Source organism: Bufo bufo, chromosome 4, assembly GCF_905171765.1.
Source record: "Bufo bufo chromosome 4, aBufBuf1.1, whole genome shotgun sequence".
In the NCBI taxonomy this organism is placed as follows: Eukaryota; Metazoa; Chordata; class Amphibia; order Anura; family Bufonidae; genus Bufo; species Bufo bufo.
In genome coordinates, this window is record NC_053392.1 from 48,722,863 (window position 1) to 48,739,958 (window position 17,096).

The 17,096-nt window shown below is 43.4% G+C and overlaps 1 protein-coding gene across 6 annotated transcripts in view; it reads left to right on the forward strand.

The window, feature by feature from the left end:
• The window catches only part of PKHD1 (PKHD1 ciliary IPT domain containing fibrocystin/polyductin), a 625,550-nt gene that overhangs the window by 254,181 nt on the left and 354,273 nt on the right, over nt 1–17,096 (forward strand). For all 6 annotated transcript variants that reach the window (XM_040427208.1, XM_040427210.1, XM_040427212.1 and 3 more), the window contains one exon: nt 10,285–10,444. In XM_040427208.1, the coding sequence (XP_040283142.1) occupies nt 10,285–10,444 (160 nt within the window). The remainder of the gene's footprint in view (nt 1–10,284; nt 10,445–17,096) is intronic.

Genomic DNA, 17,096 nt, shown 5'->3' on the forward strand with positions numbered 1-17,096 from the left:
TTATATTCTATGTTATTTCAAGTAATTTCCCTATTCACATTTGTTTGCAGGGCAATTGTCCTGCTCTTACCCCCATTTTGCCTCCTTTTGCAGCCCTCTAGCCCTTACTATGTCTATTTTACAGGCATTTTAGTGCCACAAAGTTTGGGTTCCCATTGACTTTAATGGGGTTCGGGTTCGTGGTCAAGTATGCGTCAAGTTCGGGTCCCGAACCTGAACTTTGAGCCGAAGTTCGGCTGAACCCAGCGAACCCAAACTTCCAGGTGTTCACTCATCTCTGGTCCTGAATAATCAGGCAGCGTTCTGCCACCAGAGCCAGGTTTAAAAAAAAAAACTAGTAGAGTGATGTCATCAGACCATGCAAGTTTATCACAGCAACCTGACGTGCAGGAGAGTGGACAATGCCGGTGGAGGATGGTGGTGATATTGATTCTGGATCAGGGACAGATGAGTAACATCTTCATTTAGAGATGGAGGGGGTCATTTATTAAGACTAAAACGCCAGTCTTAATACCCCTTTAGCTGGCGCTGGTTGCGCCAAATTTATGTAGAGGTGCCAACCTCTACATAACTTCGGTGTATCCACCGCCTGTCAAAATCTATGCCAGCTTCCTGGCTGGCGTAGATTTAGACCATTTTCTACGCCCAGCAATTCAGCAGAGGTAGTCATGCTTACAGACTATACGAAAAGGTGCTTTTTCCTATAGTGAGCAAGCATTACCACCACTGTTGAATTGCAGGGTGGTCATAACCCCTGGATACGAGCAGTGTATAATGTGATAGAAAAATTTATCACCCCAGCAAAGGAGGCAATATGGAGAATCACAATACATTAGTAAGTGTCTTGTATTAACTTTGTCTACATTATAAATGCCATTTGCTGAAGTGAGACGACGCCTTTAAGGGTTGGAGAGGTGTTTTTTTCATGAAATTCTGTGCCCTTTTCACTCCAGACTTTTGTTTATTGTGGCCAAAGAGTTCTATTTTAACCTCATCGGTCCACAGGTCTTGTTTTCAAAATGCATCAGGCTTGTTTAGATTTTTTTCTGATGAGTCTTCCATAAAGGCCATATTTCTGCAGTTGTCACTGAACAGTAGAACAATGTACCACATCTCCAGAGTCTGCAAAATCTCCCTGAAGGTCTTTTGCAGTCAAGTGGGGGTTCTGATTTGCCTTTCTAGCAATCGTATGGGCAGCTGTCTCTGAAATTTTTCTTGGTCTTGCAGAACTTTTCTTGATCTCCAGTGTTCCCGTTAACTGCTATTTCTTCTCCTGCTTTGTGGGCCTCAACCATTTTCATTTTCAGAGAATTAGGCAGCTGCTTAGAAGAACCCATGGCTGCTCTTTTATGGGACAAGGTTAGAGGAGTTTGGGTATTTATAAAGCTTTGAAATTTGCATCACCTGGCCTTTCCTAACGGTGATTGTGAACTAGCCTTAACCCTAACAGGCTATTTAAGGTCTGAGACCTTAGTCAAAGTTATCTCAGCACTCCAATCTCCTTGGGTTCCAATACTTTTGCAAGGGACTCATTTCCTTTTTCACTCTAAAATTTTAAAAAACCAAAATAATACACTATTGCTTAAAATGTTAAAAAGTGTGTTTACTCTTTAACTTTATGCCTTTTGGAGATCGTTTCATCTTCAACTTGCTTAACTGTTCACAGTAACAGTAATTTTGACCAGGGGAGCCCAAACTTTTGCATGCCACTGTAAATCAGAAGGTAGGTCTAGTTCCTGGCAGGACTTAGGTCCATATGTGTGAATGTATGCTTATTCCTCCATTTTCTTGTAACAGTCCAACACATGCTTAGCCTGTGGGCAGCATTTTCTTTCCCATATGTACTGCATGTTGTGCTCAGAGTTCCTTTGATTTTTTTTATACAGGTATAGATCAGAAAGATCTAGTCTCATCACTGCCTGCATGGGCCAAAAATGTAGTGGCATAAATGCTCCAAATCAGGCACTCACTAAACAGATCTTCTCTTTTTACTTACCAGATACTCCCCAATACGTCTTTATCCTTGGCCTTCTTGCCAAACACTCAACAGCTAGGGTAAGCGGGACCAGCCTACCACTGACAACTATCACTAAGGACTGCCAGTTAACTATTTTAATTCCTATATGCAGCCTTTTGTTAGGTCAGTGATTTGTGCCGGCTGCTGCCATGCTACTCACCATGCTGCCCGGTGTCACCTGTAGTCTCTTAATGGGCCAGTTAAATCCTTCTCTAGTCAATGACTGAGGGTCCCTGAGCATGTAAGGCACCCTCTTCAGGTGCCTGAGCTTTAAGGTTCCCTGTGACAATAAACGTGTTTGGAATACTTGTGCTTCAGCGATTCTCTTGAATAATCCAGCATTATCGACTTTGTGTTCCTGCTGTGCATCCATCCTGCCTGTGTACTTCTCACCTCACAGCTCAGCTTTCAGTTCAGGTTTATGTTTAAGTTCTCCTAGTCCGTCTGCCTATCTGCACTACAGTTTTGGTTCCTGCCTGCCTTGTTCCTGCATCTAGCAGTAGCCCACCCACAAGCCTTCCCAGTGTCTCCAGTTCTGTGTTGCCATTATCTACAGTTCCAGTGTTAGAGACTGTCCAGACTACTTCTGCGATTATGGTGTGGTTTCCTTGCATCTCTTCCATCCAGGCCATCCAGCTAAGTTTCGTACACAAAAATTCTGCCAAAAAAACATAATCAGTATTTGCGACTATTCAGACCGTACCTGCAGTTTTTGGTGCGTTTTTACTGCTTTTTCGGTATTCTGAGCTTCTAGTGCTTGCACCAGAGTCTATGACCCCAGTAGGGTCAGCTGCCAACTATACTAGGACTATCCCAAGAGGTATCGGTATGGTTGCTCCCCTGCAGCCAAGTCCAGATCGCTGTACAGGGGTTAAAGGGTGAACATCAGGGGAGCACTGGAATAATGCCCTTAGGTTTTAGCCAAAAGCCAAACCAGATAGTTAGCAGAGTGGGTCCACACTCACTGATCTGTAACATCTTTTCAGATACATATTTAGTACCCCAGAACAGTGTATTTGCAAACTCTTCTCATTATATAATGTTATGTAATGTTATTTGATATGTAAATGCCTTGTAATGTCCTAGAATAACTCTGTATGGATTAGTCAGGGTTAACAATGATACTGTTGGATGTATTATAACTTCCATTCTGCACTCTAATTTATTTTCTACAACTGGTCTGGTTACTAACTCCAGCATCATGCTCTGAGCACTATACATACACACCCTGCCTTGCTCCTATACAAAGCGTTAACACTAAGAGCACCCCAACTACCATCAGGAAAGAGCCCTGGAATTAGGGTGTGCCTCGAGGAAACAAAGTGTTCTAGGGAGCAACAGTGTAAGAATTGCCACTGTGAATAAGTAATGCAGCCAAAGCCAGTACCACTCCCATCCCCCACTTCCGCCCCTCCTGGGTCACGGCACATAGTACATACGGTAGATAAGCCAGTTTAACCATTTGTACCACTGAAATTGCATAGCTAGCTTTACTACAAACATTTTAACAACTGTAGCAATGTGCCAGTTGATAACTTTAGCAGTAAACCATATTTCAGTATGGATTTAACCCTTTTCAGAGTGAACCACCGTTCCTTATAAGCATTAACCCTTTAGCAGTGAACCTCGGGTCACTACACTATGGGTAAATGAATGCTTGATGGTGTTAACAAACAGCCTGTTTAAAAACCCACTGCACTCTCAGAGTTGTTATATTTTTTAGAATTAAAAACTGTTTCCAAAAAATGTCCCTTTTAGGAGCAGATACATGCCAGTGTTTACACACACTCAGTTATCCCTTTTAGAAAGAAACAACAGGTAGGCAGTATGTTAAATAAAATGCATATACACTACTCACAAAAAGTTAAAGATATTTGGCTTTCGGGTGAAATTTATGGAAAATGTAAAAAGTTCACAGTGTAAAAAGCTACGGTGATATTATATCATGAAAGTCGGGCATCTAAGTGGAAGCAGCAATGGTGATTTCCTCATCTCAAACAATCTATTGAAACAAAAGCCAACTCCAGTGGTGGGTATACCCCCACAAACATGTCAGGGTCTTAATAACTTGTCACGTGACGCATCAACTACAGCTCGACAACGACGTCTCAGTCTGTTCACAAGTCGACTTTTTTTCTGCTGAGGCATGCCACTCTTCTTAAAGGGCGGCTCTCAGGTCATTAAGGTTCTGGGGTACAGAGTTACGAGCCTCTACACGGTAACTCAGCTGATCTCATAGGCAGGTGTGCACCACCAATGATGCCAAGTGAGGCGATCGCCTCAGGCAGCACCAGGAAGGGGCAAGAAGGGGGCAGCCGAAGGGCCAATGAGTGCTTTCATTGTGGCAAAGGGGTTAGGTTAAGAAATTTGCATGGGGGGGCTGTCATTTCAGTTTTCGCCTCAGGCAGCAGAAAGGCTAGGTGCACTCCTGCCCATAGGTTTTCAATGGGATATAGGTCTGGAGAAAGTGCAGGCCACTCCATTTGAGGTCCCACAGTCTCCAGCAGCCGTTCCCTAATGATGCGACCTCGATGAGCTGGGACATTGTCCTCCATGAAGATGAAATTAGGTCTGTGTTGTTCATGTAGAGGCACAATGACTGGATAGATGATGTTCGGCTACTTTCACACTTCCGACAGCAAGGTCCGGCAGGCTGTTCCGGCGGGAACAGCCTGCCAGATCCATGCTAACGCTAGCCCACCGTACAGCCGGAAGTCCTCTCCGGCCCCATTCACTATAATGGGGGTGGGCCGGAGGTCCGGCCGCAGCACGGCAAACAAGCCAAGAGGCAGCAGGACAAAAACTACAGCGTGCTGTAGTTTTTGTCCGGCCGCCTATCGGCTTGTTTGCTGTGATGTGGCCGGACCTCTGACCCGCCCCCATTATAGTGAATGGGGCCTAAGAGGACTTCCGGCAGCATGGTGGGCTAGCTAGATCCTGCTGCCGCAAGTGTGATAGTAGCCTTATTTATGTAGTATAGGCTTGTCACTGTACCATTCACAAAGTGTGGGAAGTTCTGTACTGACTAGACATACCTGCCCACACTGTAACACCACCACCACCAAAGGCTTATCTGGTGACAACAGTGGATGATGCATAGCGCTCTCCTTCACGTCTCCAACATCGTTGGCGGCCATAATTTCTGCTCAGTGTGAATCAAATTTCATCAGTGAACAGCACTGAGGCCCACTGGTCCCTCATCGAGTGTAGATGTTCCCTGGGCCATGTAAGACGATGACGCCTGTTGGTCAGGTACCCTTGCAGGTTGTCTAGCGCACAGACCATGCTGATGTAAACAGTTTTGAATGGTCTGACGTGACACTTGGGTGCCTCTCACCTTCCTTAAATGTGCCTGGAGTTGTGTGGCATTCATCATCCAGTTCCGTGCGGCATTGTTCACAATGAAGCGGTCATCAGTGTGGGATGGGGCCAAAAGATGTCCACTTCTATGCCTTCCTGTGACTCTTCCAGTCTCTCTGTATCTCTGTTGCAACCTGCTGATGACACTCTATGACACTGTAATTTCAGTGGCCATTTCCTTTTGAGAACATCTTGCTTGAAGCCTCACAATGGCGAGGTACTGTTGATCCATTGTTAGGTGTCGCCTTGGTCTCATGATGTCAAAATGTAAACAGCATGATGAGGAGGACTGTTTAAATACCAATTCAAATTGAACCGGGAAATTTATTTAGCGATTCATGGATCAAACACCTGTTGTGAATTTTGCCGTTAAGCTCCTTGTTAGAGAACAGCAAGTTGTGCAGAAAGTAACATTGAACAGTTGGACATGTGCATTCAAAAGTTAAGAGAAGGTCACATTAAGTTCACCTGTAGAGGTTCATTTTAGGTTCATCCTGAAATTTCACCCACAAGCCAAATATCCCTAACATTTTGTGAGTGGTGTATATATACCATATTTTCCGCCCTATAAGATGCATTGTTTTAGAGGAGGAGAATAAGGAAAAAAATATTAGACCTCAGATCAGGCCACCAATGTTAATCAGACCTCAGCTCAGAGCCCCAATGAGAGCCCCAATGTTAATAAGATCCTCAATCAGACCTCAGCTCAGACCCCAATAACACCTCAGATCAGACCTCCAATCAGACCTCAGATCAGAGCCCCAATATGAATAACCCCCAAGACCTCAGATCAGAGCCCCAATATGAATAAGAATCCCCCCCCCCCCTTCAAACCTCAGATCAGAGCCCCAATGTGAACAACCTGACTATTCAGAGTCCTTTACTATTCTAAAAGTCAGTGCCTATTCTAAGCCTCCCTGCCTAGTGTGAGTCCCTGACTAGTCTAAGAGTCCATGCCTATTCTAAGCCTCCCTTTCTAGTCCAAGTCCCTGTCTATTCTAAGAGTCCATGCCTATTCTAAGCCTCCCTGACTAGTCTAAGAGTCCGTGCCTATTCTAAGCCTCCCTGCCTAGTCCGAGTCCCTGACTATTCTAAGAGTCCATGCCTATTCTAAGTCTCCCTGCCTAGTCTGAGTCCCTGACTATTCTAAGAGTTTGTGCCTATTCTAAGCCTCCCTGCCTAGTCCGAGTCCCTGACTATTCTCAGAGTCTGTGTCTATTCTAAGTCTTCCTGCCTGGTCTGAGTCCCTGACTAGTCTCAGAGTCTGTGCCTATTCTAAGCCTCCATGCCTAGTCCTTGACTATTCTAAGAGTCCGTGCCTATTCTAAGCCTCCCTGCCTAATCTAAGTCCCTGACTATTCTAAGAGTCCGTGCCTATTCTAAGCCTCCCTGCCTAGTCCGGGTCCCTGACTATTCTAAGAGTCCGTGTCTATTCTAAGCCTCCCTGCCTAGTTTGAGTCCCTGACTATTCTAAGAGTCCGTGTCTATTCTAAGCCTCCCTGCCTAGTTTGAGTCCCTGACTATTCTAAGAGTCCGTGCCTATTCTAAGCCTCCCTGCCTAGTCTAAGTCCCTGACTATTCTAAGAGTCCGTGCCTATTCTAAGCCTCCCTGCCTAGTCCGGGTCCCTGACTATTCTAAGAGTCCGTGTCTATTCTAAGCCTCCCTGCCTAGTTTGAGTCCCTGACTATTCTAAGAGTCCGTGTCTATTCTAAGCCTCCCTGCCTAGTTTGAGTCCCTGACTATTCTAAGAGTCCGTGCCTATTCTAAGCCTCCCTGCCTAGTCTAAGTCCCTGACTATTCTAAGAGTCCGTGCCTATTCTAAGCCTCCCTGCCTAGTCCGGGTCCCTGACTATTCTAAGAGTTTGTGCCTATTCTAAGCCTCCCTGCCTAGTCCGAGTCCCTGACTATTCTCAGAGTCTGTGTCTATTCTAAGTCTTCCTGCCTGGTCTGAGTCCCTGACTAGTCTCAGAGTCTGTGCCTATTCTAAGCCTCCATGCCTAGTCCTTGACTATTCTAAGAGTCCGTGCCTATTCTAAGCCTCCCTGCCTAATCTAAGTCCCTGACTATTCTAAGAGTCCGTGCCTATTCTAAGCCTCCCTGCCTAGTCCGGGTCCCTGACTATTCTAAGAGTCCGTGTCTATTCTAAGCCTCCCTGCCTAGTTTGAGTCCCTGACTATTCTAAGAGTCCGTGTCTATTCTAAGCCTCCCTGCCTAGTTTGAGTCCCTGACTATTCTAAGAGTCCGTGCCTATTCTAAGCCTCCCTGCCTAGTCTAAGTCCCTGACTATTCTAAGAGTCCGTGCCTATTCTAAGCCTCCCTGCCTAGTCCGGGTCCCTGACTATTCTAAGAGTCCGTGTCTATTCTAAGCCTCCCTGCCTAGTTTGAGTCCCTGACTATTCTAAGAGTCCGTGTCTATTCTAAGCCTCCCTGCCTAGTTTGAGTCCCTGACTATTCTAAGAGTCCGTGCCTATTCTAAGCCTCCCTGCCTAGTCTAAGTCCCTGACTATTCTAAGAGTCCGTGCCTATTCTAAGCCTACCTGCCTAGTCTAAGGGTCTCTTCCTATTCTAAGAGCCCTTGCCTATTTAAAGATTTCTCGCCTTTTCGAAGATCCCCACGTATTTGATCTGTTACTAGCAGTGATCCCTGCAGACCTCATTTCTATTGTCCGAGTATTACTAACTAATCAGTAACCAGCTGGAAAGATAGAAAATAGGAGGAGGGCTGCCAGTGATCAGCACTGACAGCATATGAAAGAGGCAGGGACTCAGAACAGGCAGGGACTCTTAGAATAGGCAGGGACTAGAGATGAACAAATTTCTTGAACTTTGTTAACTTTGTTTCAGGTTTCATTCTACCGAATCAGTCCAAATATTCTATTTTGGTCTAAATCAATTCTACTCAAATCAAAGGCGCTCCAATTGGCCTGTAAATTGATGTATGACACTGTAAGGTCTCCTAGGACGCATATTTTTTCTCTCGTCTTTATTTTTGAGTTTTTTCTCTCTCTGTCTCCCCCTTTCAAGCTTTTTAACGCAAAAATAATGTCAGTGTAACACTGACGTACAGTATATAGCTATGGGTAAACGCATGGTTGACAGTGTTAACAAACCGTGTTTGTTAAAAAAGTTTAAAAAAAATGCTACTCATTCACAAAAAATAAAATTATTTGTGCACTTATAAACTATAGAAAAATTGCATCGTGTTTTGGGAACCAGCAAAATGGTGCAATTGGACGTCCCCTGGGTGCAAAAAATACGCTGCTATTGACGCATTAAAATATACTTGTTGCACGTGGATAAACTAGAAGCTTTGCAGAAAGTTTTTAGAAATAAAAAGGCACAACTGCTCAGTGTATGCAGCAAAATATATCCTGCTGGTGATGCTGGGAAATATGCATTTTGTACACTTATAAACTGTAGAATCTTTGCAACACGTTTTTGGACAAAAATGCTCATAAAAAAAGAGCACTGTCTCTTTATAAGCTCATACTTTGTGCAGTGCAACACATGAAGCTACGAGCCAGGCCTGGCTACAGACATACAGTACACTAACTGCCCTATCCTGTCCCTAAAGATAAAACCTGGCTCTCTACCTAAAAGTATCTTCTTCACACCCCCTACCCTGTCCCTGCAAGACCCTAAAACGGCTGGCTTGTGTATCTAATCGCTGTATCTGTCAGAGACATCACAGACATGTCCTATCCCATGAGTGGCTGAGCTCATACTGGTGTCTGTGTTTCAGAGCTAATATAGGAGAATTTTTGTGAAATTTATGACAAATCTGATTAGTTTTACAATCGATTTGCTCATCTCTAGCAGGGACTCTTAGAATATATGTAGGACGGCAGCAACTGGGGCAGGGAGAGGAGAGACAGGCTGAGAAGCCTCCTCGTCTTACATAGCAACGTTCAGTTAGAGGGTTGCTTTAAAGTCAATTTTCTAATAAAAGCTTGCATATTTCTCTAATGAAGCAGATTACAAAATCACTCAAAACCAATGTGCCTACACATAAAAAAAATGAAATGACAGTTAACACGTTAAACAAAACTTGAAAACCCCATTTACGCTCCCAGCACCGTGATACTTTGTAACAAACCCTAAGGCCTCTTGCACACGACCGTTTTTTTCCCCCATTTACGTTCTGTTTTTTACGTTCCATATACGGACCATATACGGAACCATTCATTTCAATGGATCCGCAAAAAAAAACCGCAAGGTACTCCGTATGCCTTCTGTTTCCGTATTTCCGTTTAAAGATAGAACATGTCCTATTATTGTCCGCATAACGGACAAGGATGAAGGGCCAGCTGTTCCGTTCCACAAAATACGGAATGCACACAGATGCCATCCCTATTTTTTGTGGATCTGTTTTTTTGCGTTACGCCAAATACATACAGTCGTGTGCAAGAGGCCTTACTCATCAGTTTTTATGTTCGAAGGAGTTAATTCTTCCTTCAGCCTCTAGTTCTCTATGGAAATCACCGCAGGCGACCTTTCCTGCACCACCACTTTCCTATACAGACGTCATGGGCCAGCTGTTCCGTTCCGCAAAAAACAGAATGCACACGGACGTCATCCGTATTTTTTTGCGGATCCGTTTTTTTTGCGGACCGCAAAAATACTGAAAAAAACTATACGGTCGTGTGCAAGAGGCCTAAGCTTCAGCGCAGCTAATTCAGGAAAGTTTTTCTGCCTCAGAATGCAAATAGGAGCATGTATTTCTCATTGACAGCAAGCAGGGATCTTGAAAACGATAAGGAACTGAAGCGCAAAGAATATTAGAAAGTTGCTAAACTTTTCAAAAATTGATACAGGACAAAATACTGGATGTGAGACGTCATTTCTATACTTGCAGGACGCCTATGAACACAATCTTTAATATATTCTCCGTGTTCTCTTATTTCAGGGCGGCAACGTCTCCTTTCACTTCTGCAGCTTGTGGTCGAAGAATTGCACATGGCCTTCTGGTTACCCACCACTAGATGGCGACAATGTCACAGTAGAGAGAGGCCGGACCCTGCTGCTGGATGATCGCACCGCTCTTCTCAACCTGCTTCATATCAAAGGTTTTCTTTTTTCTTCTTTTTTTTTTATATATCTCTTCGCTTTAAGAAGGAACCTTAAGAGGCTCCGTGTACTGATCCTATTCTGAGGATTTTCACAAGACACAGCTGCTGTCTCTTTTTTGCATCGCTAGCTTGCCCCGTTTATGAATAATATTGGTTCGAGGTGATTGATAATACTCCCATGCTGCAGATTAGAAATTCACTTTCTCGGCTTGAAAAATATGATTATTTGCCCTAAAAGTAAATAATTTACACAGGCGTAATGCAAATTGCATGAAGGTGAGGTGAGGATTGACTGGCGCCGTCACGAGCTGTTATTGTAGATCAGTCGTTCATGGGGGGATAGCTGCTTCACAGATTCGGGGGTCTCCTTACCAACCCACAATGTATATAAGCAACCAGGCAATAGCTAATGCTAACTGCCGGGATCAGAAATGACTCCCATCCCTTCAACACTTTGCATGCCTTGGTTGGTAGCATTTATTCCACCTTTACTCACCCCCGTAAAGAGATTGGTCCTTAATGGCCATTTTTCGTCATTTACATGCATTGTCAAACCCATAATAAAGCAAAAATACTGAAAGGGTTGAGAAAAAAAAAAAAAAGCATCACAACTCACCTCCACCGATTCCTAGCCGCTGCTTTTCCAATGCTGCTCCTGTCCCAACTGCTTTCCATGCCCTGTCCTGGCTGAAAATGGCAGGAAATACTTGCTCAGGTCAGTGGATGGCTAAGGGGGGGCCAAGCCGGGACAGGAAGGGGATCAGTGGAGGTGAGTAATGATAACCCACCGCCATCGTCTGTGTCAGTCATGGTTGTTCTTAAGGAATAATGGGAATGGATGCTCAGGGAGCTGGAGACCTGGGACCTGCTCCATAGTCCCCAATATAATGGCAGAAGGGAACCATTTGGGTGTATGATGCCCACTATACTGCAAATGCTGATGGGGTATGTCAGAGCTGCATAAGTAATCTCCTCACAATTTTCCCACCTTCCTTTACTTGAGACAGGAGACACAAGAAACTCTGAAACTTTCAGGCAAATTTCTCACTTATAACAGTGACATCCACAGTGCCCCCATAACAGTGACATCTACAGTGTCCCCATAACAGTGACATCCACAGCACCCCCATAATAGTGACATCCACAGTGCCCCATAACAGTGACATTCACAGTGCCCCCATAACAGTGACATCCACAGCACCCCCATAATAGTGACATCCACAGTGTCCCCATAACAGTAACATCCAGAGTGCCCCCCATAACAGTGACATCAACTGCGTCCCATAACATTGACATCCACAGTGCCCCCATAACAGTGAAATCCACAGTGCCCCCATAACAGTGACATCCACAGATTCCCCCATAACAGTGACACCCACAGTGCCCCTATAACAGTGACATCCACAGTGCCCAATAACAGTGACCTCTACAGCGCCCCCCATAACAGTGACATCCACAGTGCTCCCATAACAGTGACATCCACAGTGCCCCCATAACAGTGACATCCACAGTGCCCCCATAACAGTGACATCCACAGTGCCCCCATAACAGTGACACCCACAGTGCCCCCATAACAGTGACATCCACAGTGCCCAATAACAGTGACCTCTACAGCACCCCCCATAACAGTGACATCCACAGTGCTCCCATAACAGTGACATCCACAGTGCCCCCATAACAGTGACATCCACAGTGCCCCATAACAGTGAAATCAACAGCACCCCCATAATAGTGACATCCACAGTGCCCCATAACAGTGACATTCACAGTGCCCCCATAACAGTGACATCCACAGCACCCCCATAATAGTGACATCCACAGTGCCCCCATAACAGTGACATCCACAGTGCCCCCATAACAGTGACATCCACAGTGCCCCCATAACAGTGACATCCACAGTGCCCCCATAACAGTGACATCCACAGCGCCCCCATAACAGTGACATCCACAGCGCCCCCAGATGCTAAAATAGTAACATACACAATGTTTCAATAACTATAGCTATCAGATATACTGCATGATAGAAAGAAAGAAACATTAGATTTCTCTTAACTCAATAGATATGAGATAGATAGATAATATTGATAATGCACTCATACTTTGCATTACTGATACATAGAAATAAAATAAAAAAACACATTTGAAAAGCACTACTACTCATAATAAGAGTAATAATAAAAATAATAATAAAAACAAAATAAAATAATACTAATAATACTATATTAAAGTTGCATGAATTAATTAGTAAAGAAATGAATGTGAAGATGATACTACACATAAAAGTGACACCGCTACGATCACTGCTAATAATATATGTATCATACAAAGCGTGCGTGCGGCTGTCTCCATGTCCGCACTTATTTCACTGCCTCCACTTAATGCACCCCATTACAGTACTTTAGTTTATTTTCCTGAAACAATTAAAATAATCCAGCGCCCTATACAGGTTTCCTATGTATAAATAAAAAATAAAAGCTTCGGGGATAAAAAAAAAAACATATACCATCATCAACAACGTCAAGGAAAAGTAAAAGGTGCTGTATGGTTGAGTGATTTTATTTTATTGGAAATGGAACACGCTGCCCTCTGTCCAATTAATCTCTATGCCACGGAGCGGCTGCACACAAAGAAATCCACACTCAAAATAATGACTATATGACATAAGTTGTACAATGTGTGTATATATATATATTCGCAGAGTGACCCGGGGGATACACACGGAGATGTATAATTTGGGAATATGTATTATTGGAGAGATGTCAGGGAGATAATGTATTTTCAATAACAGGGACAGGGCAGGGACTCATTCACATTTTCTCGCCCCGGTTTGTGATGAATTGTTAAATGTATCATTCAATATCATAGCAAGTAATGCGTGTCCCCCTCCAATATATTAACCGCCCCCGTAACCCATTTACAGCTGTATTGTCCGGTAACGATTTATAATCCCCTCACTGGAAGCAACTTCTCCTCTCATGCATTCAGGTTCTGCAGCAATTCCGTCTCGCTGATGTTGTAAGCTTTTGTCTAATTTCAGCCGGATTCAGCCCTGAGGTGCTTTTGATTTATTCAGGAGTTAAACAGTTAAGATAAGCAGATACGTCGCACGGGGTGCACTGTGGGAAAATCCTTTTTTGTTTTTGTTTTTGTAATTGCCTTGTTTTTGTTTATATTTTTGTTTCATCATTTATTTTTAATTAATTGAAAACTATTAAACTTATATTTAAAAAATAAATAGGAAAAATAAAAATGCTAACTTTTTCTATTGCTTTTAAATAGGATTTTTTTTAAAAAATGGATAAAAAATGTATAGATAGTGCAAGAATAAGTGCACCATACATATAAAATAATAGAACCATATTTTTTAGAAGAAAGCCTTAAAATGAATATATTTTTTCCTGACAAAAAAAATTTAAAAAATCATAAAGAATTAAGGGATAGATAGATATAAATAATGAGAAAATAAAAAAATTATTTTAAAAGGGAATAAGAAAAATTATTGTTTAAAGCTAGTTTTTTTTTAAATAGTTTGAATTATATAAATTTTTTCCATGTCACTATTTTTGTAAAAAATAAAGAAACTTGAAATATTGCTTTTTAAATTGGCCATTGAGCCTCATGAGTGGGGTGAGAGGTAGGCAGAATAGGCAGCCACCTAGGGCACCAATGGGGAGGGGCACATTTAGATGGAAAATGGAGGGATGAGCGAGGAGAGGCTGTGAGAGACATGCAATAGCGTGCTCTACCCATCCTGTATTAGGAGCTGCAGATGTATGAAGGAGAAAAAATTGAAATATGTATTTTAATAAGTATGCTAGGGATTAGTAGGCAAAGAGATGGAGGGCAGGAAGTTATTAACTTAAACGGAGTCTGTAAGCAGTTTTGACAATGCTAAACTGTTTACAGCACTAAGTAGGGGCTGGGGAGATCAGTATAGACATACCATTTATTATCAGCTTTTATTATCAGGAGTAGTGAAAATATGAACTTTTATTCTGCCAGGTTCTACTCCTTAAGTGCAATGGAGGTGGAGCTCATGGAGGCCAGCATAGTAGAAGTGATAGGTTCCCTTTAAGGAGCAGAATTTGGCAGAATAAAGTTTCATATTCACACTACTCTTGATAAAAGCTCCATAAAAAGTATCATTGTACCCTTACCTAGAGCTGTCAGCAGTTTAGCATGGCCAAACTGCTGACAGACTCCCTTTAATAATTGGTATAAGGTTCAAGGCTGTGGGGGGTGCATTCTGAAACCCATTCCTTGAGTTTATCCGACTTCTTTCGAGCCCGCACATTAGGCTGACACTCCCGACAATTGTCCGCCACATTGGGCTGTGTAACACAGCCTTAACTCCTCCAGTATAAAATCTGGATAACATACAGTAGGACCGCAACATTGAGAAAAAGCTGCTCCTCCCCCTCCCTGCGCAGTCATAAGTCCATAAGTCACAGAGCACGCCCACTGCACTGCAGTTCTCTTATATCCAGGTGTTTGCTGTAATGTAGATTTATGTTACTTCTGCTACAGAAGTTTAAGCAAGATGGCTGCCTTAACTCCTATGCAAAGAAAATACAATACAAAAGAACGTAAAAAAAAAAAGTTTTTTAGCTTATGCTTTTAAATCGTGTAAAGAAAAAAAAAGGAGAGAAGTCTTGCTTTTCTTAGTTAATAAGTGACCCCATGTGATCTCAGTTTCCCTGCTGTACGTAAGCAGATGCATTCGAAAAGGAGACATTGCTTCTTGGCATCAAGATGTGCATTTAGGTATCTCAGGGTCCTGCATGGCACAACACATAATAAATAATTCATTTCTGTGTAGCAAGGAACATCTTTTTGGCAGCTAAGAAAGGCTGTTTGTTCCAGATCAGATTTGGATCACAGGACTGAGGAGACAGATATTTTGAGATTCACGCTGCAGTCGAGTGGACGCTTTTTTAGACAGACCTGTACACCTACTTGTTAAAATGCAGATATTTTTCTCATTGCATTTTAAAGAGGCTGCACAGGTTTAGAAAAACATATGAAGTTCAGTTCTTTGTGTGGCCCTTGGTCATATTATGAAGCCCTTCAATGCTTAAAGGGGTTCTCCGGGAATGATTTTAAATGGCCACCGGCAACCTGTCTTAGAATGTGAACAGGACTGGTTGCCACCACTTGGAGAGTTCATAGAGAGGGAGGGGACAGGGTCTTATTACACGCTACACTGCTGCACAATGGATGGTAATTTCTGCCTTTGATATGCCATCATGGCTGAGCAGCCTGACAGGAACACTCACCAATGTGTAGTGTATGCAAGTGTAAGAGCGTAATGTGTACAGAAGCACCACCACCTCACTCCCCTAGGAAGCTCTGCTGTGGCCTCACTACATTGCTCTACAGTAGATGATAGTCATGGGATCCTGCCTACAATATGCCATCATGGCTGAGCAGCCTGACAGGAACACTCAAAAATGTGTAGTGTATGCAAGTGTAAGAGCGTAATGTGTACAGAAGCACCACCACCTCACTCCCCTAGGAAGCTCTGCTGTGGCCTCACTACATTGCTCTACAGTAGATGATAGTCATGGGATCCTGCCTACAATATGCCATCATGGCTGAGCAGCCTGACAGGAACACTCAAAAATGTGAAGTGTATGCAAGTGTAAGAGCGTAATGTGTACAGAAGCACCACCACCTCACTCCCCTAGGAAGCTCTGCTGTGGCCTCACTATATTGCTGTACAGTAGATGATAGTCATGGGATCCTGCCTACAATATGCCATCATGGCTGAGCAGCCTGACAGGAACACTCACCAATGTGTAGTTTATGCAAGTGTAAGAGCGTAATGTGTACAGAAGCACCACCACCTCACTCCCCTAGGAAGCTCTGCTGTGGCCTCACTACATTGCTGTACAGTAGATGATAGTCATGGGATCCTGCCTACAATATGCCATCATGGCTGAGCAGCCTTACAGGAACACTCAAAAATGTGTAGTGTATGCAAGTGTAAGAGCGTAATGTGTACAGAAGCACCACCACCTCACTCCCCTAGGAAGCTCTGCTGTGGCCTCACTATATTGCTGTACAGTAGATGATAGTCATGGGATCCTGCCTACAATATGCCATCATGGCTGAGCAGCCTGACAGGAACACTCACCAATGTGTAGTTTATGCAAGTGTAAGAGCGTAATGTGTACAGAAGCACCACCACCTCACTCCCCTAGGAAGCTCTGCTGTGGCCTCACTACATTGCTGTACAGTAGATGATAGTCATGGGATCCTGCCTACAATATGCCATCATGGTTGAGGAGCCTGACAGGAACACTCACCAATATATAGCATATGCAAGTGTCAGAGTGTAGTGTGCAGTGAGGCCCCACCCCCGCACTCCCCTAGGCATCTCTGAAAATGGATGCAACCTTTCTTGCTCACATACTAGGACAGGTTGCTGGCAACCATTTAAAATCATTCCTGGAGAACCCTTTTCATTGTTACAGTACAGCATAATATTCTACAGTTTTCAAACCAGCATCTGAATCTGAATACTTATGTAATTAAAAATATATTATAGCTAGTTATTCACTGTAATCTATCTGTATAGCGCCACCTGCTGTTTGCTCTTTTTCTAATTTCTCTGTCCTGCTCACTGAGATGGAAGCACGTGCTGAGT